Below are 25090 nucleotides of genomic sequence, written 5' to 3'. Positions count from 1 at the left end.
GGCCCCGGAAACCGAAAAAAAAAAAAAAAAAAAAAAAAAAAAAAAAATATTATGCAGGTAGAGCTATATGTAATCTTCAAGATATACTATTAAGGAGACTTACTTTTCAAGTATTCTTCTTAGGCATTATTGAATGTTTATTTTTTTAACCATACTTTTTTCTCTTTTAAATGAAGTAAAAACTAAAAGTGAATTAAAAATAAAAAGGAGGTAAAATTTAAAGTTTGGTAACTGAGACAACCCATTTTGTAGTGCTCTTGATGTCTCAATGTGAGATTTATTCCTGCATAACTGGATAGAATCAGCCAGAGCACATTCTTCAACCTACGATTTTCCTTCTTGGAAAAAAATCAAATAAATTAATCAGATAAATTCACAAGTTTACTTTACTGTCTTTTTAGTGCATCTTCTAGGCATCATCAAAATGTGAAAGAATATGGAAAAGATAAAGCATATAAAACAGAAAAAGCTGCTATACATAATACATTTAGAATCAAAACTCTTATGCTCTGTATGTGTGATCAAAATAAAGAAGTAATTGAAGACATTTCTAACATCAATTATTTTACTTTAGGTTGAAAAATGTGCCTTTAACTCTTTTTTTCTTGTTAACAGTAGCTTTTAAGAAAATACTGATAATTTTAAATACAGATGTAAACTTGAACAAAGAATCAAATTAATCAGGTTATGGCAATTTTTAAGTATTTACAAAGTAAATACTACAACTAAATTACATGAACATAAGATTTTAATTATCCTACTTTCTGACTGCCTTAAAGAGGAAGAAGAGAGAAGTTACCTGAAGCTGATGGACAAATCCAGCATTAGGATTAATACAAAATCTTCTTTCTTGAACGTAAGCAAATGCATCTCTGAAAACAAAAAAAGAAAACTAAAGTGATAATATTATTTCATGAATTAATCTCAATTTTTCCAGAATTTATCTAAAATATGAACTTACCTAACAATTTACCTAAAATAGAAGATCATAATCATACTGCTTGTACTACAGAGAGGTAGTGAATTGTAGTGGAAAAACTGAAAGCATGGTCAGACTAAGTATCACAATTCGTTTGCTTCCCAGCTGTGTGTCCAAGAAGGGGACACTTCTCAGCTTCTCTAAGCTTTATTTTTCTCATCTGTAAATTAGGCATTATAATAATTCCTATCTTGGAGCACTACTGTAAAGATGGAAGATAATAAGTATAACACATCGTGTACAGCATCTGTCACACAGTACATGCTCAGATATTATTACTGGTTAATAAATGAGAAGTATAGGGACTTCCATGTGTTGTTGAGATAAAAGTGCCTAGAATAGTATCTGGCACATGGCAGAAACCCAATAAACGGAAGTTATTTTCACTATTAATATTATTACTGACACATCGCCAAATAATAAAGAGAATATATAAAACAAAATCTACCAGGCATTAATCATTTTCAGTTAAATAAAAGCACTTGTATTCAAATAATATTCAAGAATTAACACTTTTAAACAAACTTTTCCATTATAATTTTTAGATAAAAAATACCAAATAAACTAAAGCATTAGGGACTCCCCTGGTGGCATAGTGGTTAAGAATCTGCCTGTAGGGCTTCCCTGGTGGCACAGTGGTTGAGAGTCCGCCTGCCGATGCAGGGGACACGGGTTCGTGCCCCGGTCCGGGAAGATCCCACATGCCGCAGAGCAGCTAGGCCCGTGAGCCATGGCTGCTGAGTCTGCGCGTCCGGAGCCTGTGCTCCACAACAGGAGAGGCCACAACAGTGAGAGGCCCGCGTACCGCAAAAAAAAAAAGAATCTGCCTGCCAATGCAGGGGACATGGGTTCCATCCCTGGTCTGGGAAGATCCCACATGCTGTGGAACAACTAAGTTCACGCACCACAACTACTGAGCCTGCACTCTAGAGCCCGCAAGCCACAACTACTGAAGCCCACGTGCCTAGAGTCCGTGCTCTGCAACAGGAGAAGCCACCACAATGAGAAGCCCACGCACTGCAACGAAGAGTAACCCCTGTTCGCCCCAACTAGAGAAAGCCCACGTGCAGCAAAGAAGACCCAACACAGCCAAAAATAAATAAATAAATAAATTAATTAATTAATTAAAGATAACTTGGCAAAAAAAAAAAACCTAAAGCATCTGAATGTCTACTGTATGTGAGACATGTGGATCCAATGCTGAACATAGCTCAAATGGAGAGGGTTAATGGGGAACACAGCATTAGAATCGAGAGATTGATAGGGGCATGTCATGTGAAGTTTCATTGGCCATGTTAAGAATTATCAAGGATCAGAAACCTTTGAAAGCTTTTTAGGGTAAGGTAACATGATCAGATTTATCTTTTAAGAAAATCATTCTCACTGTGGTGTGGAGAACAGAACAGACTAGAGAAGGAAAGAAAACATGAGACCACTAAGAAGGTGACTACTGGAAGAGTCCACAGAAAACACAACTAGAGCTTGGATTAGGGAGATTAAATAATGATAAAGAGAAAGAGCCAGATTCAAGGAATATTTTAGGACAAAAAACAGACAGGATTTGGTAAAGGATCAGTTTGGGACATGGGGAGTGAAAGAGAAGGAGGTATCAATGATTACAACAGATTTCTAACTTGTACAAGACACACTAAGAAAGAAAATACTGTACATTGGCCAGCTTTTTTGGTTTGTTTTAGGGCAAAAAGTTCATCAGCCTGTCTCTCTCTCTCTCTCTTGTCTATGCAATATGCTTGGAAAAGATGATTTTGGATAAGACAATGAGTTGTGAATAGACACTAAAACAATTCTTAGGTAATTCTTCATCCAACTACTGTTAAAGGAAAACATAATAAATTAATCTTAAACAAAGCAAGCAATTACATCTTTGTCTAAGAGTTTTTAAACTCAGATTAACCAATTCCCTAGTAGTAAGCAAGCAGTTTTCCATGGGTTATTCCAACTATAATTATCTTTGGTTTTTAAAATAACAAGAGTTAGCACTAGCTCCATAAAATAACAAACATTAGCCTAAGTGGATCTATACAAGGTAGACAAGCTACAAGGATTAAGAGACTTAACCATGGGATAAAAGGGCCTGCCTAATCAAACATGACTAGATGACAAAATCAGGAGATTATTAATTTAAAGCTCCTAAACCGTCTCCATTAAGCTTTATTTTAATGAGAATCTAAATTGTGGCCAAGTTTCAGAGTACTTTCTTACCTGTACTTCATTCCAAATGTTTCCATAATGTATGCAATAACAAAGGCAGCACTGAAGAGGGGGAAAAAATTTTTAGAAAAAAACAGAAAACACAACTCATTAATTAAATGCAAGAGAAAGAAAGATTATCTCTAACTTCATACCTCCTGGAGATCCCTGCATTCCCATGGACAAGAACTTTTCCTGAAAAACAAGAAATAGTTATTCTGATAGAAAGATACCTGATTCAGCAGCTAAAATATATTGAAACTATGTATCATACTACAATAAATCTTTTCTTAAACATTTTATGTATTTTATACATATAACTTGGATACTTATTAATTTTCAAATCCTTGAATTTATTTATATTAAATGTGTGGAGATTACAGTAGACTTTTAGGTTAAAGAGATTTAAAGCTGACCCAGAACATGAAAAAATAGTTCTATAGAGATATTTAAGAAAGCCTATCCAAATGAAACAAGAAATTAGGAAAATACAAATTTGGGAAGTCTATTATACATAAATGCAGAATATGAAAGTTGTAATTAAGACAAATACTAACTAAAAAATTAACTATCATAAATAATCTCCTAAAAATAAATGTAAGCTAAATAAAGGAATATTATTTACCTCCACTTTGTAAGCTCCCGTCAATAAATTCTTTAGTCTGAAGGCAAAAGACAATGTGTTATAATAAAACATGTGGAGTAACATAAGCATAAAATATATACATACATACAGTGAAACAAAATATACTGAAAGTAATTTCCTGATTATTTATATGAAAATTACTTTATGTCAAAAATCTCCAAAATGCTACAAATATAACTATTACAAGTTTAAATATTAGTTTGAATTTAAGAAATTTGAAGTGTGATTTCTCAAATATTTGGAGATCATAAAAAGGTTTTAAAAATAATAAATATTTTAACAAATATAATCCCACAATTGTCAGACATAACAAAGTAAAAGTAGTATAGGAGAAAATCATGTTTCATTAAGTTTTAGAACCACAATTATGAGGTCAAATCATAAACAAACTTTAAATGATATTAAAATATTGATACCTACCATGGGGAAAAAACGTATTATATTTTCAACTGGATTATCTGCAATATCCAAGACTAAATATCTGAAAATAGAATATTTTGTGATAAGCACATTTTCAGATAAAACTCTCTTCATATATAAAAAATATGAAAATTTCTTGGCAACCATGAAAATAATGCAAAACAACTTTCAAAATATCATATTCCCAAGAACCGAGCCATAGATTTTATACTGCTTGAAGGCATAGATAGCATTTAAAGCCTTAAATAACACGTTAACATTTCTCTGATATTTTATTATTTAAAAAAATCTATCTGCTTATAGGGCTTCCCTGGTGGCGCAGTGGTTGAGAGTCCGCCTGCCGATGCAGGGGACACGGGCTCGTGCCCTGATCTGGGAAGATCCCACATGCCGCGGAGCGGCTGGGCCCGTTAGCCATGGCGGCCGAGGCTGCGCATCTGGAGCCTGTGCTCCGCAACGGGAGAGGCCACACCCAAAAAAAAAAAAAAAAAAAAAAAAAAATCTATCTGCTTAAAATAGAAAAATCACAAGTAGGAAGAAACCTTCCTCTAGATCAGAGTGGACCTGGAAAATAAAGACAAAAATTGCCTGTTTTCCTTATTGTTATTCTTCTATTTCTACCAACTTCCCTAGGACTAAAAGATTTTTCTCTGGATGGCCCTGCCACCTTTCCTCACAACCCTAGAGAGGACAATTCAGAGGAAGCCCAAAGTCTGAGAGAGAAGAAACTAACCAAAACAGAAGGCAGCAGTCTGACAGAGCCGTGAGTCAAACATTCATTGTTTGAACTAACCTTCAGTAGAGCAACAAGCAACAAAAGACCACCTGTTCTGGAATTTTACACCTTCAAAAACATTTAAAATAAGTCATTTTAATATACTAGCCTTAATTTGTGAAAAACTTCTATTTCTGGAAATTCCCTGGCGGTTCAGTGGTTAGGACTCGGTGCTTTCACTGCTGGGACCCTGGGTTTGAACCCTGGTCAGGAAACTAAGATCCCGCAAGCCGCGTGGTACAGCCAAAAATAAAAACTTCCATTTATAACCTATCCAACACCACCTGTTTATTAACACAACTTAGTTAAGTAATTAAGTTATAAAATGTAAAGTCAATATTGCTTTAATGATCATTTTGGTGGCAGCAACTTCAATAAATTCAGGACTTATCACACAGAAGCTGTATCCAGAACATTTTGGCACTAAAAACAAAAATTCTATACAAATTAGAAAGCTATGTAGTATGGCATTTTAAAATATAACATTTTCATTTTCTTTAATATACACAAGTCTATATGTGTGCATACATAATACATATATACAGTAGAAAAAGTTTAGAAGGAAATATACCAAAATGTTAAAGTTAGGTTCCTCTGGGTTGTGTATTTATGGATGACTTTTAAAATATTTTTCTTGTCATTCTGTATTTTCCAATGTATCTATAAAGAACAAGTATTTCTTTTGCAATTAGAAAAAGTTAGATCTATTTTATTTTAGATTACAGATATTCCCTTTTTAAAAGTAGTTTTTTTTTTTGTTTTTTTTTTTTTGCAGTACGCAGGCCTCTCACCGTTGTGGCCTCTCCTGTTGTGGAGCACAGGCTCCGGACGCGCAGGCTCAGCAGCCATGGCTCACGGGCCCAGCGGCTCTGTGGCATGTGGGATCCTCCCAGACCAGGGCACGAATGCATGTCCCCTGCATCGGCAGGCAGACTCCCAACCACTGCGCCACCAGGGAAGTCCCTAAAACTAGTTTTTATTAACTGAAAAATGTGTACACACAGTAAAAAAATTCTAACAGTATAAAGACATCTGCAGTGAAACCTAATGTCTCTCTACCATCCCAGACCCTAAATTTCCCTTCTCAGAAGTAACTACTATCAAGTTTCTAGTCTGTCAGTCCAGAAATTTTCTATGCATATACAAGAATATATGCCTAATGTACTGCATATATTTTTAAACACATGGCTCTGCACCTTGCTGTTTTCATTTAATAAATCTTGAAGATTAGTCCATATCAGCACACATAGAAATACTTCATTCTTTTTCATGGTTACAGTATTCTATTGTGTATTCACACAGTATATTTTATAGTCTCTTATACAGATGGACATTCAGGTTGCTTTCATTTTTACAAATAATAAAGCAGAACATTAAAACAGTTTTAACATATATGCTTTTATACAAATATTTCTAGAATGATATTAAAAAAAGAGTTAATAGTAGCTGCCTCCTAGCTAGAGATAGACTAGGTAGCTGGGTTTAGGGGAGGAAAGAGACATTTTCCTTATATACCTTTTTGATCCTTTGGCCTTTGTATCATGTATAATATATGCTTTATTTTTTTAAATGAAGCTAAAACAAAGAACATTTAAAACCATCACATAAAAAAAAAAAAAAAAACCATCACATGCTCAACCTCATCATTTTAAGATAAATGAGAAAGGCAAATTAAAACTACAACAAGACACCTTTTTTACTCCAGGAGATTGGGAAAAATTAAAAATGTTTTATAATTTTGTCGTAGAGAGATACCAAGGAAAGAGTACCTCTCATTTACTTCACAGTGGCAGTGTAAACTGATACAACTCACTGGAGGGCAATTTGTAACATCTATTAAAATTTAAATGCTCACGTTCTTTAATCCAGCAATTCCACCTCTACAAATTTATCCTATTGATGTATTCACATATGAATTAAATGATATATACAGGGATACTCACTACATTAGCAAAAGTCTGGAAACAATCTAAATGTCCAACAAGACGAGATGGGTTGAATAAATTTTAGTACAGTAATACAATGGATTACTGTGCAACTTAAAAAGAATAACGCGGGAGTTCCCTGGTAGCCTTGTGGTTAGGATTCTGGGCTTTCATTGGTCGGGGAACTAAGATCCTGCAAGCTGTGCAGTGTGGCGGGGGAAAAAAAAGAAGAATGCAGCTAAGAAATAATATGAAGCTATCTCCAAAATACATAATTTTTTAAAAAGGCTAACTTGATCTGTAAAAATATGTTTATATATGTAACATACCTCTAGAAACATACTCAAAAACAACGGAAACATGCAGGGAGGAGAACCGAGTATCTAGGGGACAGGAATAGGGAAACCTACTTTTCAGTACACATGTTTTTGAACATTTAGAATTCCACATTCTGTCCATGAATTACTTTTTAAAAATATTTTAAAGGAAGTTTATTCTTTAAATGATGTACTGTATGACCCATCTTTATAAAACATATATATACAGGAGAAAAATCCGATATAATAAAATCAACTTGAAATAAAAACATTACATGTTTGCTACCCTTAACATTTTTATGAATTATAGCAACAATTCTTACCTAAATAATTGTTGAAAGTTGGGTTTAATAAAGTTTGCTTCAATATTTTGTCTTATACATATTATATGAGTTATTCCATGTTTCTGTAGTATAGGTAGCTATAAAAAAAAGGGAGAGAAATAGTTTAAAATACAAAACATCATCTTATTGTAAAACAGATATTTGAAAATACACAGGACTCAACTTTAGAACTAATGTAGCCACATCTGACCTTTAAGTACAGGGGATCAAAGCCAATTTCATAATAACATACCTGAAGGGATCAGCAAAATATTTCAATGATTCAAGGTTAATACACTACATGTCCTCAAAAGGCTAACAGGATTATTTTATATCTATAATTTTAGAGCTGGATATGACCTTAAAGATAATTTATTTGGGGAACAATACTGTACCTTCATTATATACCTTATTGTACACTTTGACCTTTGTATCATGTATAATATACTTTATTACTTATTTATAATTTACATTTATATACTCTTTATCATTTATTTATAATACTATATAATGGTTAAAAGCATGGGCTTTGGAGTCATGAGCGCCCAAGCTCTAGATCCTAGCTCTGCTAATGATCTGAGCACTGTGGCTCAATTTTCTTACATGAAAATAAGGAAAACCCTACCTATTCACTTGAGTGGTTGTGAGAATTATATAAGAAAATATGTTTGGCATACTGCCTGGGACACACAGCAAGGGTTTTCGTAAGTGGCAGTTACATATATTGACTACAATTTTTATTTTTTAGAGAGGACTACTATGACATAAACAGTTGTTCAACATCACTGATCTCTAGACTACTCCCTGCCTCTCCCAGTACACTTTTTCTACTATAAGCCAGAATTAAGTTATACAATTCACAAAATCTAATTAACCTTTTAGGGTTTAAAAATTCTTCTAAAGTTAAAACTGGCAACTCCAAAGTATATTATATTCTGTGGTGCTTTTGGGCTCTACATTTAAAACAATTTAACATGACAACTCTAAGAACTATCAAATAATTTTTATTTGCAAGTGACTATAGGTTTCAGTGAAATTTACAGGTGACTTTTTTTTTTTTTTTTTTTTTTTTTTAGGAGGTCTGAGTAAGATCAGTGAATTGTATTAACGTCAATATCCTGGTCATAATAATATACTAGTTTTGCAAAATGTCAGTTTTGGGGGAAACTAGGCAAAATGTACAAAGAATCTCTCTGTATTCTTTTTTTTCTTTTTTTGCTGTACACGGGGCCTCTCACTGTTGTGGCCTCTCCCATTGCGGAGCACAGGCTCTGGACACGCAGGCTCAGCGGCCATGGCTCACAGGCCTAGCCGCTCCGCGGCATGTGGGATCTTCCCGGACTGCGGCACGAACCCATGTCCCCTGCATTGGCAGGCGGACTCTCAACCACTGCGCCACCAGGGAAGCCCGAAAATGTGGTTTTTAATTTTTGCAGCTAGGTTTCCTATGTCTGGCATAGATTAGAGTTAAATTATCTTTGTATTTTCTGAGTATATCCTGAGACAGGGGAAAGGAGGTAAGCATTTGGTAGGATTAACAATGAATCAATGGTGACTTCCCTGGTGGTCCAATGGTTAAGACTTCACCTTCCGATGCAGGGGGTGCAGGTTCGATCCCTGGTTGGGCAGCTAAGATCCCACATGCCTCGTGGCCAAAAAGCCAAAAAACATTAAAAAAGAAGCAATACTGTAACAAATTCAATAAAAACTTAAAAAGAAAAATGGCCCACATAAAAAAAAATCTTAAAAAAAAAATAAATCAATGTTTCGTATTCACATTTACGGAAACTCCAAAGTAAATTCAATATTCATTCCTTTGTTTATGATTGATCTACGATATGTGAAGTTTTCATATCTACTCTATTAATATGGGAAACTACAAGAAGACATATATAAAATTAGGGATAAAAACATGTTTTAACAAGCCTGGAAGGCACATTAGATTACTAAGTGAAAAACAAACCTTAAGATAGAACCCAAAAGTAATAGCACACAAAATACTTTTTACTTTTCAACAGACTTTCATTTATACAAAGCAAATTATGACCTTATCTCATACCTAGAAACAACAGAAAAATTTTAGAAAAAGAAAAGGTTCACTACTTACAAAGAGCCTAAATATGTCCCTTTTATTAAAACTGTATTTGAATGTAATAAAAGGCTAAACTAAGTGAGTTTATTAGAACAGGAGTTTATTCCCTAAGGTTTCTTTATCTCCGCTATTCTTCTGTTATTTTTTTGGATGATGAAATGAAAAGAAACATGGGCTGTACTATAATGACTCATGGTGGGAAATAATCAAATTTTGCCATAGAAGCTTTTCTTCAGTCTAATGCGACTTATGGTGAAATTAGGGGGGAGAGATTTTGAGACGATAGATCTGTAAACAAACACTTATAAATTAATGTGAGAAAGAGTATAACAGGTATATTGATAAAGTGCAGTGAGAATACAAAAAGCAAATAGTCTAAAATCATCCTGAAGGCCAGTATTTGTGAATATTACATTATTTGGGCATAACTTTGTTTTTACAAAGTAAGTCACAGTTAATTCTATAGTTATCTACCATATTCTTTCCTTAGTATTTACTTACATAGATTTTTTTTTTATCAGTGTCCCACCTTTCCAACTTAGCTGTAGGCCATCAAAATGACTAGGGTTACTCTTAGATAGTCCTCAACAGTCAAAAAGCCTTCCAGTACCAAAAGGAATGACATTAACTTTAAAAAACTCCCAATCACCTAAAATTTGTAAATACATCAAATTATTTCATAAAACCTTTAAATTCTATAGTTTTTATAAAACCTACTGCAGGTAAGTATCATACACAAGAGCACTGACTTCTAAATAGGCAGGTTATTAGGGAAAACATTTGTGACACAATGTTTCACATTGTAATTCAAAGAGAATTAGCACTGTCATAATTCATAGGGCTGAATCCTCTAGAAGTGACAATAACACTGTTACATATATTTGAATGAGATCTACCCTTTTAACTGTGTAACTGAAGAAATACATTTCAGGTTAACTATATAGGACATCTAGATATATAGTACAATACTTTACAACCTGGAACATCCAGACCTCTAAAGTCTGGAAGAACAGAAGATTTGAGTCACTTCAATTAAACTGTGTGGGTGTGTATGAGTGCATTCCTATACACTCGTGCATGCACACTCTCTTACCCTTTAACTAAAATGTTAAATAACCTTATTTTGGGATTTAATTTTATCTCATATTTTTCAGAAACTATGATTAGCAATTACAGATGTCTAGTATCTTAGAGGGTAAATAAATTATTAAAGGTCAGTTTTCGGTAAGTCTTTTAAATACATGGATTTCATGAGGAAAAAAATACAAAAACTCATTTGTGATTTGTGGTTAAACATGAGAATCACTGGTCCAGTAAAATTTGGAAAGAAGTAGGTGCTCCAGAGTGACAACTACTGTTAATATGCAATATCGGTGCACCCTTCCTCAAATAAAACTCTTCCTACTCAAAAAATTTACTCCAAATAATTGGTTAATAAGGTCTCTTGATGAATCTAATCTAAAGTTCTTACCTTGCTTTTCATGGCAGAAGAATATGGGCCTAAAAACAATCCAGGCAAAATTTCCTAGGAAAAAAAATTGAGCTATTTACCATCAGCAATTTAAATCTATACAAAATATGCACCATATAAGTGGATTAGCTGAGTGTTTTCATAGCTGTTAATAATAATTTGCTAAAAAAGCTTGTTATTTAGGGAGTGTTTTCTAGCCACACTGAGCAAATGACTGGGAAGAGAAATGCAGATGTGCTTTATATAATCAAATGACATATTTAAAGTTGAAATGTAGTTCTGAAAAGTCAGATATTTGAACTTCCATAGAGCTTTTTTTGTTGCGGAGCACAGGCTCCGGACGCGCAGGCTCAGCGGCCATGGCTCACGGGCCCAGCCGCTCCGCGGCATGTGGGATCTTCCCGGACCGGGACATGAACCCGTGTCCCCTGCATCAGCAGGTGGACTCTCAACCACTGCGCCACCAGGGAAGCCCTCCATTGTGCTTTTTATAAGCAGTTTGAGTAGAATTACTATATTGTATTTTTGTCTTTTAGATTTCTAAAACACCCATAATTTTACTTCTATTCTCTATTATCGTTTAGAAATAAAATAGGTATAAAGAAAATCATCCCTTTGGAATTACACCAAACCTTATTCAGTCAAATCAAAAGTATTACAAGATAAAACAATTACAACTTTTATTTATGTTAAGTATTTTTGCAAAGCTTAAAAAAAAAAAGACTATTGACTATTGACAGAGTTTCAGCAATTTAAATAAGTAACTTCTGAATGGTGAATTAAAATTTATTCTATGTGAATTCAATATAGAAAGCTTTCAGTGTGAATTCTATGTGAATTCAATATAGAAAGTTTGTAGTATATAGAGTATATATCATACTCTACATACTAATATAATTTTGTAGTTCAGTTCTATGGGACATCAGAATTATTTGTGTATAGGTGTGATTTCTTCTAATAGCTTCTTGTGGGCAGAAACTAAATTTTACTCATATTTGCATTCCCCATAGCACCAAGTAAAATGCCCCACGGGTAATCACATATTTTTAAAAAGTGAATTTTCACAAAGAGAGAAAGGAAACAGATTTTTAGAAGTCAAGGGATTCCTGAGAAGGGGAGACATTGCTTGATCTTGGGAGTAGCAAAGTTGAAATGCAAAACAAAAAAAGTACTGCTATGTGGGTTAGCTATCACTAATTCATTCATTCCATACTGTGAGTATTCAACTCAATCTTCTGGAGAACTTCACTGAGAAAGTTGACTGGGAATCAGACACAAAGATGAGCAATTAGTCAAAAGGGTGATGTGCTTTACAGTCAACTCTCCTGAGTTTATCTAAGCTAGACAAACACAGAAAGTAAACTGCTTTCAGAAATAATACAAATATTGTACCCAATTTTTCAGATGAAGAAAAACAAAGTGACTCATTAAGCACAAACATATATTACTATGTCCATGGTTCTAATCTAAGAAAGAAATTTCATCTCCCATCTTTTTAAGAGCCACGATCAACTTTAAATATGTTAATATTTAAAATACTCAGTGATGAACCTACAGATCATGAATCAACAGGACTCAAATCCTTTGTGAAATTAAATTATTTAACAATGATAGTAACAGTAACACGGGCTGGCTGGAATAAATGAGAAGGTTGTCATACCTGCATCTCTCGTCTCATAGGGTAGGTCCACTCCTTAAAAATGGAAGGAAAACATAAGAAAAGTAAATAACATTATGAAAAATGTCACCCAATTAAAGGTTGAAGATGTGATATACAAGTGTATGGATTTTTTAAAAATACATTATACTTATAGAATGTTCTATAAAAACAGGTGATTCAATTGGCTTCACAAACACCTAAAAATTTAAGTGACAAGAAACAACGATTAAGGTAATTCTTTAAATAACTGGGCTTCCAAAATTATGATTATGTTACTTTATAATGGATGGAATAGTTCAATAATTATAAGGATAGGTATTCCAGAAGTTTCTCTCAAAAATGATCCTCTAAATCAGAGATGTCAAATAGACTTTTTGTCATTTGTGCCAACTCTAATCAACTGGCAGTAGATAGCTAAAACCTTGTGTGGAGAAAGACTCAAGGAAGGAAAGAGTTCTGTGGTCATTGAGTAATATCTGCAATGATAAAAGAAGAACAGAATGTGATAAGTATTTATTTGCCATTCCTGATCTAAACTGCCAGATGCTCATCAAACAGCCTTTCCCGTATCTCACTTGGGCTTAAGATTCTGTCTAGTTCAAGTTCCTTTACAGATACACTTCACCAAAGTACAGAGTTCATTCTTGGAATGCAGACCAAGATAAAGAAGTTGGAAAATAATGCAAAATGCCAATGCAAAATGGCAAAAGACAGAAAATATTTTAAAAGAAAAAGAAAAAAGCAATTACAGTGAATTGAAATGAAGAATCAAATACAGTACTGATAGTTCTCATTTGTAAATGGACTACATTCCAAAAGTTTCTAGCTTGGTTGCTTAAAACTCAGAATTATAAACAGTAATTAGGTTTCTAAAGTTAAAACTGCAAAAAGTTAAAAAAAAAAAAACCTTTCTATTTTGAAATAATTTTAGAATTACAGAAAAGTTGAAAAAATAGTACAAGGAATTCCCTTTACCCTCCATCCAGATTCCCCAAGTCAGAAAAGTATTTTTAACATCTAAGGTAGAAATGTATCTCTGTAATGGAAAGAGAGAATAGTACTCCTACAAAGAAGCTTTTTTTTTTTAAATAAAGAAACAAAATACATTTTTCATTTTTAAATCTTGAAAACTGTTCTCAGCAATGTAGTAGAAGCAGACTATAAACCCTGAGAAACCATCTATGAAATGACTGTTAAAAAATACATATATATATATATATATATATATATATTTTGTGTGTGTGCGTGTGTGTGTGTGGGGGGTACACGGGCCTCTCATTGTTGGGGCCTCTCCCGCTGCAGAGCACAAGCTCCGGACGCGCAGGCTCAGCGGCCGTGGCTCACAGGCCCAGCCGCTCCGCGGCACGTGGGATCCTCCCGGATCAGGGCACGAACCCGTGTCCCCTGCATCGGCAGGAGGACTCTCAACCACTGTGCCACCAGGGAAGCCCTGTTAAAATATATTTTTTAAAGTATCTTTAAATGCATAGCTGAACTAAGAAGTGAGGGAAATCCCCAGAGAGACACACACTCATAAACACAAGAAAGCACAAAACCAGCAAGGGTAGTAAGCACTGAAACAGAGCATACTGAGAAGATCTGTTAGTCTTTTCATGGCCTTATATTTTTTTCTGTTCTTTTAAAATGTAGGTATAAAAGAACTTATAATGAGGTATTAAAATGCCCAAATCTGAATGTAGAGCTCAATCAATTTTTACAAACATACATACCCATATGATCACCACTCAGATGAAGATTTCCATCATTCCAGAAAGTTCCCTCATTCTTCTTCTCAGTCAATATCTCCTGTTTTCAGAGGTGACCACTGACTTCCATCACTACAGATTTTAGTTTTGTCTGTTCTGGAACTTCATGTAAATGGAATCATACAGCAGTACTATTTTATGTCTGGTTTATCTCACTCAACCTAATGTCCATGAGATTCATCCATGTTGTCGTGTATGTCAGTAGTTTGTTCCTTTTCGCTGCTGTGCAGTATACTATTGTATAAATATTCCACTATTTACTCATTCTCCTGTTGGTGGAGATTTAAGTAGCTTTCAGGTTTTGGCAATTATGAATAAAGGTGAAACGAAAACTCTTTTATATGCTCTTTGGTGGACATATGCATTTATTGCTCTTGGATATATAAGTGGCAATGGAATGACTAAATCACAGAGTAGGCCTATATTTGGCTTTACTAGACACTGTCAAAAGTTTTAGAAGAGCAATTTACACTCCCACCAGGAATGTATGGGAGCTCTAGTTGTTCCACATCCTCATGATGGACTTAATTTTAAATGGCACAGCACATGAGACAAAGCCTAGGACCTGCCCAAAGTCAGATCATGACCAAAAAGCTGGGACCCCCAAAGGGCAACACCCTCAGTGAAAGATAAAGTGGTGGGAGTGGGGCCTCACTTCATCCCCATAAAAATGAGTACTCTTGCCTTTCCTAGCTTTGGTTCTGAGTAGGTGGTGGTGGTGGTAGTAGTGGGGTGGGGTCTTCCTAACCAATCTGGTCTTCATTAAGGTTTGGCATTAGAATGCAATTATCTTTGTGAGGCCAAGTGAAAATTTAATGTCAAGTGGTCCTGAGTAAATAATGTCCATGGGTTCCTGGGAGAAGCAAATGCATTTTCTCTCTGGAGGAACATACCCTAAACCTAGATCAGAAATAATTCAAACAGATAGATTCCAATGAACTCGCAATATAAAATTCACTTAAAAAAAAAAAAGAGGAAACGAATAACCATGAAAAGCGATACAACTGAATCACAGCCACAAAGACAGCAGATATTAATTACAACAATGAAAAATACAACACATTTAATATATTTAAAGAAATAAGAGTACCATAAGTATGACCAAAAATTAAGAAACTAATTTTTAAGGGAGCCAAAAGGAATATGTAGAACTGAAAAAGTACAACTGAAATGAAAAGTCAACAGATAGGCTAAACAGAAGGACACAGTTAGAGAGAGAATCTGTGCACTGGAAAACAGAACTAATGAAATGACCTAAAATCAGAGATGGAAAATATGAGCAGTTAATAGACATATAAAATAGAATTAAATGGTCTAACATCCACAGAATCTAAGTTCCAGAAGGAGGGGTGAGAAAATAAAGGAAAGATATTACACCAGATATTAATGAGAATTTTCCAAAAGTAGTTAAAGATACCTCAGAAACAGGCGACCCAGTAAACCCCAAGCAGGATTAAGGAAAGAAATGCACAGGTAAAGTGAAACAGCAGCACAGCAAACCCAGAAAGGAGAATTTCTTTTTCCAGACTAAAAGCCAATAGAAGACTGGAAAAGAATAGAGGCCAGAAGACCTACATATATGCAGTCAATTACTTTTCCTGAAAGACACCAAGGCAATTCAATGCAGAAGGGAAAGTCTTTCAACAAGTGGTGCTGGAACAACTGGATAAATGTCTGGAAAATAAAACGAATCTTGATCCTGACCACACGTGTGTGTGCGCATGCACATGCATGCGAGCACACACACGCACACACAAACAACTCATCTGTCTTCATTGCTGTATCTATTTTCAGCACTTGATGACAGTACCTGGCACATAGCAGGCACTCAATAAATAATTGTTGAATGAACGAAAAAAGTGTGTGTGTGTGTGTGTGTGTGTGTATAAACATAAGTGCAAAAATGATATAACTTCTAGAAGAAAACATAGGAGAATATCTTTGCAACCTTGGGAAAAGGAAAGCTGTCTTAAAGAGGGCACAAAAGGTACTAAGCACAAAGGGAAGAAACAATTTAGTAAATTCGATTTCATGAAAATTAAAAACTTCTGCTCAAGGAAATACACTGCTAAGAAAATGAAAGATCAAGCCACAGAATGAAAGAAAACATTTGTAATACATATATCCAACAAAAGACTTGTATCCGAAATACAAAAATACACACCAACAATAAAGTGAAAACATAATTTTTAAAATGGGCAAAGAAGTGGACAGACATCTCATTATGGAAGATAGCTAAATGGCCAATATCACATGAAAATGTGCTCAACATTAGGGAAATTCAAATTATATTAAAACAACAAATTCAAATTCAAAGCACAGATACCATTACATACCCGTGATTGACTAAAGTTACAAAGTGACACCACCAAATGTTAGTAATGACGTGGAGCAACTTTCAAACATTGCTGAGTATAAAATGAAATGTTAATAATACACTTACCCTATTAATCTAGCAATTCCACTACTAAGATTTACCAAAGAGAAATGAAAACATACATCCACAAAAAGACTTCTACAAAAATATTCAAAGCAGCTTTATTCATCATAACCCCAAATAACCCAAATGTCTATCCATGGTATACTCATACAATGAAACAGTACTCAGCAATGAAAAAGAATCAACTACCCATAAACACAATATAGATGAATTTCACACGTATTATGTTCAGTGAGAGAAGCCATAAACAAAACAGTCCATTTTGCATGATTCAATTTATATGAAGTTCAAGAACAGACAAAACCAAACTATGGTTACAGAAATCATCATATTCGTTGCCTAATGTGGGGTGGGGTAGGGGTTGCCGGGAAATGGATATGAGGTAACTTTCTATGTTGGGAGAAATGGTCTACATCTTGATACAAGCAGTAGTTACACTGGTGTATATATTTAACAAAACTCACTGAATTGTACACTTAATATCTGTGCATTACACTCTATGTAAATTTTATCTCTATTAAAAAAAGAGAGAACATCCAGACCAAAAAAAAAAAGATTACATATAAAGGAAAGACAATTTGACTGACCCTGACTTCTCAACTACAAGAATGTAAAGGCAGAAGACAGAGGAATAATACATTCAAAGTGGTGAGATAAATAACTGTTAGTTTAGAATATATATTGAGAAAATCGTCTTTCAAGAACAAGAGTGAAATAAAAGACAATTCCATACAAACAAACAAACAAACAAACGAGGGTTTACTAACAGTAGACTCTTATTAAAGGAACTTCTAAAAGATTTTTTTTGTAGAAAAGGTACTACTGCCTCTATTTTACATTTCTATTTTAGGTACAGAGAGCCTACATAACCTGACTTCAAGTTCATGTAGTCTGACTCTAGAGTCCATTCTCTTAATTGCTACACTATACAGCCTCTCAATGTAAGAATGAACTATAAGGCAAACATATAGTTATATTTAAACAAATACTGACTACATAAAATAATAATAATGATTAGTTTATAGCAATTAATAGAAAAGAAAAAAGTATATAATTTACAAGCCAGCAGAGGGAGAAATGTAATCAAACTGCACAGACTGAATGTTTACCTGCTTTTTTAACTTACCAATATGTAATAACTTTTTTATATTGAAAAACTGTTAAAGAAGTTAGGTCAAGGATTCTTGTCATTTTAGTCATAGAACCGCTAACCACTGAGCACAGTACCTGCCAGAGAATAAGCACTGAGGAGATCCACGGTACTAGATTCTATGGATCTTATTTCTTTCCTTTTCCTTTTCTTTTCTAGTTTCTTTGGTTTTTTTTTTTTTTTTTTTTTTTTTTTTTTTTTTTTTTTTTTTTTTTTTTTTTTTAAGATTCTCTAGTAGTCTAACAGTCAGCCTTATCTTCCGGAAAAAACTCGTCAGAGCTGTGAGAAAGAAGAAAGCAATTAAAGAAATGTGTACTTTTGAGTTTACCTAAAATGAAATCTCTACATTATGTGTGATGAAAGAAGAAAAACAGAGGAACATATATAGGGAAATGGTGTACATATATTCCAGGGAATACTACGCAATATGCCAGATGGCACTTAAAGCCACAGGATAAACACGTGCTTCTTTCTGGTGTATCAATTTTATCAATTTTATCAGAAGTTTTGTTTTTTGTTTCCCCTGGGAAAAAAAGTATTTTCACTGACCACCAATTTAAAACATTAAAACAAACATGAACGTATGGAATAGAATGCAAAATTTACACAAATTTTTAAGTGAAACAGGCTACAAATAAATTTTGAGCTTCTCATAAGGTTGTATTCAATAGAACATGTATGCTGTATTTATAGAAGAAATATTACAGGAGTAAAAAGCAAGCTGTATAGAAGAGAATGAAAAATTACTCCTATTCACAGGACAGACAAGCATGGAGCCTACTTTAGTGAGCATGACTTGCTGTAATAGGCAATACTACTGATCTCAGGAGTTTACCCTCTTTGTTTATCTAGCTCTGATTACTACGTACAGAACAAATCTTAAACCTGCCTTGTCTACCAATTCTGCCTTTAGTGTACTACATCAAGATTTTGAAAGTCATTCATTCTTACAGTCGTATCTGTCTGAACATGTCTCTAATAACCAAGTCTTGGGTATATCACACTCAATCTTAATCTCAACCTGCCCACAATTCCTAAAATCCATCAATTTAGAGATGGGAGTATTAATGGGTCACACTCCCATTATAACTGCCAATGACCTATTTTGAATTACTATTGTAGATAATTAGTAGAATCAACTTCCCAAAATTCGATGATTAGCAAAGTAGTCCAACTATATTTCTCAAACCAAAGCAAGCCTGCTAAGCTAAAATACCCTTAATTGTAAAATACACCATGCTTCTGACAGAAATTCACAAGTGAAAATCCTTCAATCATCAATATGAGATAGAAGGTACCACATACTAAAACACCTTTCAGGCTCTCTTCTTCCTTCTCAAGCAAATGCAGTTACATGATCTATAAAATCACACTTAGGGGACAGGAAAAAATGCCATAAAAATGTTCAAAGACCAATAAACAAATAAATTCATCAAAGGACACGGGCTGTAACCTATAAAAATTTCTTATCATCAGATGGATTAGGGTGGTTGAAACATGTAACTTTTAGAAATACCAAGAGGATTTTTTTTTTTTATACAGGTTGGGGGAGTTAGGAAAAAAAAACACAAAACATCATATTCCTATACCTGAGCTGGTACACTTCACAAAACAGAAAAAGTAGTATTACAGTTTCTCTCCTCCAAAAAACATAGTCCTCTTCAGAATAAGCTCTCTCCTTTAGTTCCCATGCCTAACTCAAGCTTTACTTAAACCAAAGGACCAAACGAGATTTTTACTCAAAAATGAGAGGGTTGGGGGGATATGGAGAAACAGAGAGGCATTTAAGTAAGATGCTTCTAAATCAGTTATTCCTAAACCTGGCTGCCATTAGAATTATCTAGCTCCATCTTAAACCAATTAAATCAGAACAGGGGCCCAGGCATGGTTATTTTAAAAGTTCCTTGGGTGATTCTACTCTACAGTCAGGTTAAAAAAGCACCATTCTAAACTTAAAGGAGCTAGGAGAGGGATCCTCAGTCAGACACATTAAGCAACTCCTATTTTTGTTTCTGTACTAAGAGAATCAAAAGAGAAAAGAAAATGGAAAGGGTAACATTTAAGTTGCCAAACTGCAGCTGAAATAAATATCTCACTTTCTATCTGAAAAGAAGATAAAACATTAATTCTTGAATTATAAAAGCAACAGCCCTAACTATGTAACTAATTTGTTTAAAAATTGTTACTGTAAGCTGCTCTTTTTCCTTCACATGTAAAAAAACTACTGTAATCTTGCCACAAGTAAGACTCTACTATCAAAACTAATCAAGATTCTTTCATTAAGTCAAAAAACATTCGTCAAGCTTATGATATATATCAGACACTGTTAAATGAAAGAAACAGTGGCAAATAAGACAAATTTATCGGTGACCAAGCCTCCTTATGAAACTTTTAGGCTACAGTGGAAAACAGACATTGATCAAAATTATAAGTATGATAACTGTTACAAAGGTAGGTATAAAAGTAAAAGTACCAAGTGCTACAGAGGTTTATAAACCTGGGGGATTGAACTAGTCTGGAGAATGGGAGAGGGGACAGGAGGAGTTTGCAAAATCAGGGAAAGTTTATCCGAAGAAATGATGCCTCAAGTGAGCTCTAACCCAAGAGCAAACAGTTAATGAGGAAAGGGCAAGGGGAATGCTGACAGTTGTGGTAGGGGAAAACAGTAACGTAAAGGTCCTGAGATAGGGGGGAAAAATTGAAGCATGCCAGAAACTGAGAGAAGATGACTATGGATAGGGCACACAGAGAATGGAGCAAGGGGAAGAGTAGCTCATAATGAGATTAGAGAGGCAGGTGATGCCAGTTCACAGGGGACCGTGCTGATGATGTTTAGGATTTGAACTTCACCCTCAAAACAATGGTTCTGAAGAACCTAGGGGCAGGACAGGAATAAAGATGCAGACATAGAGAATGCACTTGAGGACACGGGGAGGGGGAAGGATAAGCTGGGACGAAGTGAGAGAGTGGCATGGACAGATATACACTACCAAATGTAAAATAGGCTAGCTAGTGGGAAGCAGCTGCACAGCACAGGGAGATCAGCTCCGTACTTTGTGACCACCTAGAGGGGTGGGATAGGGAGAGTGGGAGGGAGATGCAAGAGGGAGGAGATATGCAGATATATGTATAGCTGATTCACTTTGTTATAAAGCAGAAACTAACACACCATTGTAAAGCAATTATACTCCAATAAAGATGTTTAAAAAAAAAAACAATGGGAAATCACAGCAGTTTTAAAGGAATGATGATCTTTTTGCAAACCCATCTAAACACAGCTAAATTTCTGCTAACAACTATCCTGTAAAGAGTGCTCTAACCAGTATTTCACGAAACTTGGAAGTAATATTTTTATAGAAGTGACAGGATCATCAAACTACCACAGCCTGATCACAACAATCATTAAGAGCCTTCACTGAAATCTCTGTACTTGAATTTTTTTTACTTAAGCAAGATTTGGATTGTGATTGGTAGTGCTTTCTATGTGGAAGGAACTATGCTGGCTGGTCACCATAACCATGAAAAACTGCCATTTTATGTATCTCACTGGAAATTAGAAAATTACATTCTGTTTTATTAGTCAGTTTTTCATGAGTAACTATATGCCCTATTTAATGGTTATTTACAGTTTTGTCTGTCCAGAAAGCATCCTCCATCTTTCATGAAATGCTCCTATGGTTTTGGTGGGAGGGCTACTAATGATAAGCTTCACTCCCCTAGCCCAGAAAGTGAGTATCTGACCTAGACTGGACCCCTCACTGTATTCACCCCTTCCTGGCTCTCTTGACTGATCCAAAGGATGGGCATATGACCTAAACTGGGCCAGTCTTCTAGATTTTAAACACTGAAGCTTAGAGAAAGGCACTTTTGTTCCTCAGTGTGTATGCTGTAAGCATATGACCCTCGAGCAACTGATGGCCAAACTCCATACCTGTGCAGAAGCCCAAGAAAAAGAACAGACACTGACAGAAAGTAGAGACAAGCACTAATGAAAGGCAGGGGCAGCTCTGATGCATTATAATACCATCTAGTCAAGTCCCTGAGACCAGCTGCACTCCAAACTTTCTGGATTTAGTTACTTCTTTTCTTTTTTGCTTAAGCTCCTCTGATTTTTGTCACTTGTAACCAAGAGATAACAAACATCCAGTGCTATGAAATAAGGAATGAACTGGCTTTTAGTAGATTATGTACCAGGTTTAAGCATTACTTCTGTCCGACACAGGAAAGAAGTAAGCTATATTCCTCGTAAGATTTTATAATCTTTGCAAAGATAAGATATATTATTTACACAATAAAAGATTAAATACAAAGTCTGTAAACATTTTAAACTAGAACTATTAAGATTAGAACAGGGAAGAATCGAGGTGTAGTAAAAAGGACAATGAATTAAGAATGAAGAGACCAAGGTCCTCACTTGTGTCTTGTGCTAGGCATATCATTTATTCTTAGTAAGCTACAATTTCTTCACCTTAAAAGTAGGAATGCTCTACATTATTTCTAAGGTTGCTTCCAGTGATGAAATTTCTGAATCATTTTGAGGATATAAACGCATACTCCTCATTCACATTATTCCATATAAAACAAAGAAAAAAGTGTAAATTCATTTTTAACCTAACCTAAATTCTACTTTTTTTTTCCTATTTAAGAGTCTACTCTTAAAACATGAAATTCTCAAGTATTATTATCACAAGCGAAAGATCCGCCCCCAATAAAAAACGTGAACCACAAATGAAGACATTCAATAGAATGAATATTTGGTATAAATTGAATGATCTCTTAAAAATAGAGATTTTAGATTTCTTTCTTTCTCGATCCTACTAAAGCATATCTGAATATCATTGTCCTGTTATAATTGAGTCTTCAGAAAAATTCTAATTTAGTATTCTGCAATACCATAAAGTATTCTAAACTAGGAATAGATGGGAAAAAACTCAATACAAACGTTAGGGAAGGAAGAAGTAAGGTGGGGTAAAAAGAACCCCAAATTAGAAATCAGGAGAACAAGTTATAAAGAATTTTATTCCCCATATTAACTTCCCTCCAAAGGGCAAGGTTTTGGATTGAAGTTTTCAGATTCAAACGAGCTAGCTTTGTGACATTTACTCTGCTGGTCACGGCTTGCCTCAAAAACATCAAAAACCAAACCAAACCAAAACAAACCAACTACTTCGGGGAAACTTTTTGAAGGCACACTTAGCAAGTTCAGGGCCCACGTCTATTCCACACGTGGGGCCGTGTGTCCCACAAGTGAATCGACGACACCAAAGATTACCCCTCAAAAGATTAAAAACATTACCCTCGCATTGCTTTGGCAATAAAAGGGGAGCCTTACTCCAAGTAAGGCCTCGACGCCAAACCTGGGGGGAAAGGGCTGCTTTTTGCTCATCTCATTGAATTCAGTTGACCAGACCCGGCTCCGGCGCCGGAGACTCAGGAGGGGAAGAGGAACTCAGTGACCGGGGTCTGGGCTGACAGCCCCGGAGTGCGAGGCTCCGCCTCTGGGTCCCGGGACGCCCTCAAGAGGCAAAAGGACTCTGGGGAGCCGGAGGCTTCGACGGTTGGGGCCTGGGGTCGCCCCTCGGCCGAGGAGCCACAGGGGGAGGCCTGTGCGTGGCAGTCACTGACAGACTCACCTCGGCGTCTTCTTTGCACTGTGGGAGCGAGGGGAACTCCAGCTTCACGTCCTCCATGGTCCCGGCCCGCGGGCTTGTGGGTGGGGTGGGGTGGGAGTGGGAGTTGCCCGCCGGCCCGACACTCGGGCTGGCAGTGGCGGTGAAAGGAAGAAGGGAGGGTAGACCGGAGGACTGACGGGGAGGAAGCGGGCTTACAACTAACATACGCAGACTAAAGGGTCCCAGCGACTCCGGCGGCGGCGGTGGCGGCGACGACAGCCGGGAAGAAGAGGGCTGGGCGGCTCGTGCCCGGCCGCCCTGCTGCTGCCGCGTCCCTCCCCCGCCGAGTCTCCGCGCCCCTAAGGCGGCCCAGGCTCCCGCACCAACACGAGCCCTACAACCATCTCCCCTCTTTCCACCCCGCCCTCCCCGCGCCGCCCCAGCCAATCCCAGCCCACGCTCGCCTTCGGCCCGCCCCCCGCGGCCGCCAGGTGTCAGAGCGCCGCCGCCCCACCCCTTCGCGAGAGCGCAGAAGCGGGGGGGCGGGGCCCCGGAGGCGCAGCGGCGGGAGCTCACCGGGTGTGGAGGAGGTGAGACTGCGGTAGGAGGGAAAGCACGAAGGACGGTCCTGGGAAAAGGAGCGGGATAATACGACTCAGCTCTGCCCTTTCCGGATTGGACGCAAATCCCTTCTTTGGTGTAAGAACGGGGAAGACATCCTAGCCACCATAAACTGGCATACGAAAGGAAACTATAGTTTTGTCCCCTCTCAGAATCCTGCGCAATCTGGTGAGGTTATAACCCAGAGTAATGAAGAGTTCACCTGAAAATTACGCTATGCCACAGAATGAAACACCATCACTTTTAAGCAAATAGAAACGGTGTACTTTTAAGAATACTTGGGAATATAACAACTAGAAAATATCAAGAAAAAATGGCAAACAGAAAAAATCCTACTAGAAACAATTGATAGCCCACTAATTTGTACATAATACTGAAGGTCTCTTCCTTTAATTCTAAGCTTAACACTTCAACGTATTATTAAACTATATGGCTTTCAATATCTTTAAAAGGAGTTTGCGTCAGTTAATACTATATTGTTAATAAAGTTCAGGTATATAATACTTTCTCTGGGTTTAGGGAGATAATGTTATCTTTTTTGTTTTTAAACAGATGAGGAAAATCAAGCTTAGAAGTGGAAGAACCCACACATAAACTTTCAAGATTTGTACACCAACCTGACTCTTTAAAAAAAACACTACCACCACCACCAAAGTAAAAAAGTGAGATAAGTCTTTCATTA

General features: G+C 36.0%; 1 protein-coding gene across 1 annotated transcript in view; it reads right to left on the bottom strand.

The window, feature by feature from the left end:
- The window catches only part of STYX (serine/threonine/tyrosine interacting protein), a 35131-nt gene extending 10967 nt beyond the window's left edge, over positions 1-24164 (bottom strand). The window contains exons 1-9 of the mRNA XM_007445959.1: positions 23809-24164; positions 12820-12852; positions 11160-11213; positions 7597-7694; positions 4257-4317; positions 3816-3852; positions 3346-3385; positions 3203-3253; positions 800-872 (exon numbers count right to left, since the gene is read on the bottom strand). Of these exons, the coding sequence (XP_007446021.1) occupies positions 800-872; positions 3203-3253; positions 3346-3385; positions 3816-3852; positions 4257-4317; positions 7597-7694; positions 11160-11213; positions 12820-12852; positions 23809-24012 (651 nt within the window). The 5' untranslated portion in view covers positions 24013-24164. The remainder of the gene's footprint in view (positions 1-799; positions 873-3202; positions 3254-3345; positions 3386-3815; positions 3853-4256; positions 4318-7596; positions 7695-11159; positions 11214-12819; positions 12853-23808) is intronic.
- Positions 24165-25090: the final 926 nt, after the last annotated feature.

The sequence above is a fragment of the Lipotes vexillifer genome, unplaced genomic scaffold (assembly GCF_000442215.2).
Source record: "Lipotes vexillifer unplaced genomic scaffold, Lipotes_vexillifer_v1.1 scaffold43, whole genome shotgun sequence".
In the NCBI taxonomy this organism is placed as follows: Eukaryota; Metazoa; Chordata; class Mammalia; order Artiodactyla; family Lipotidae; genus Lipotes; species Lipotes vexillifer.
The sequence above is the reverse complement of the archived record's forward strand: the minus strand, read 5'-3'. Positions and strand labels throughout refer to the sequence as shown.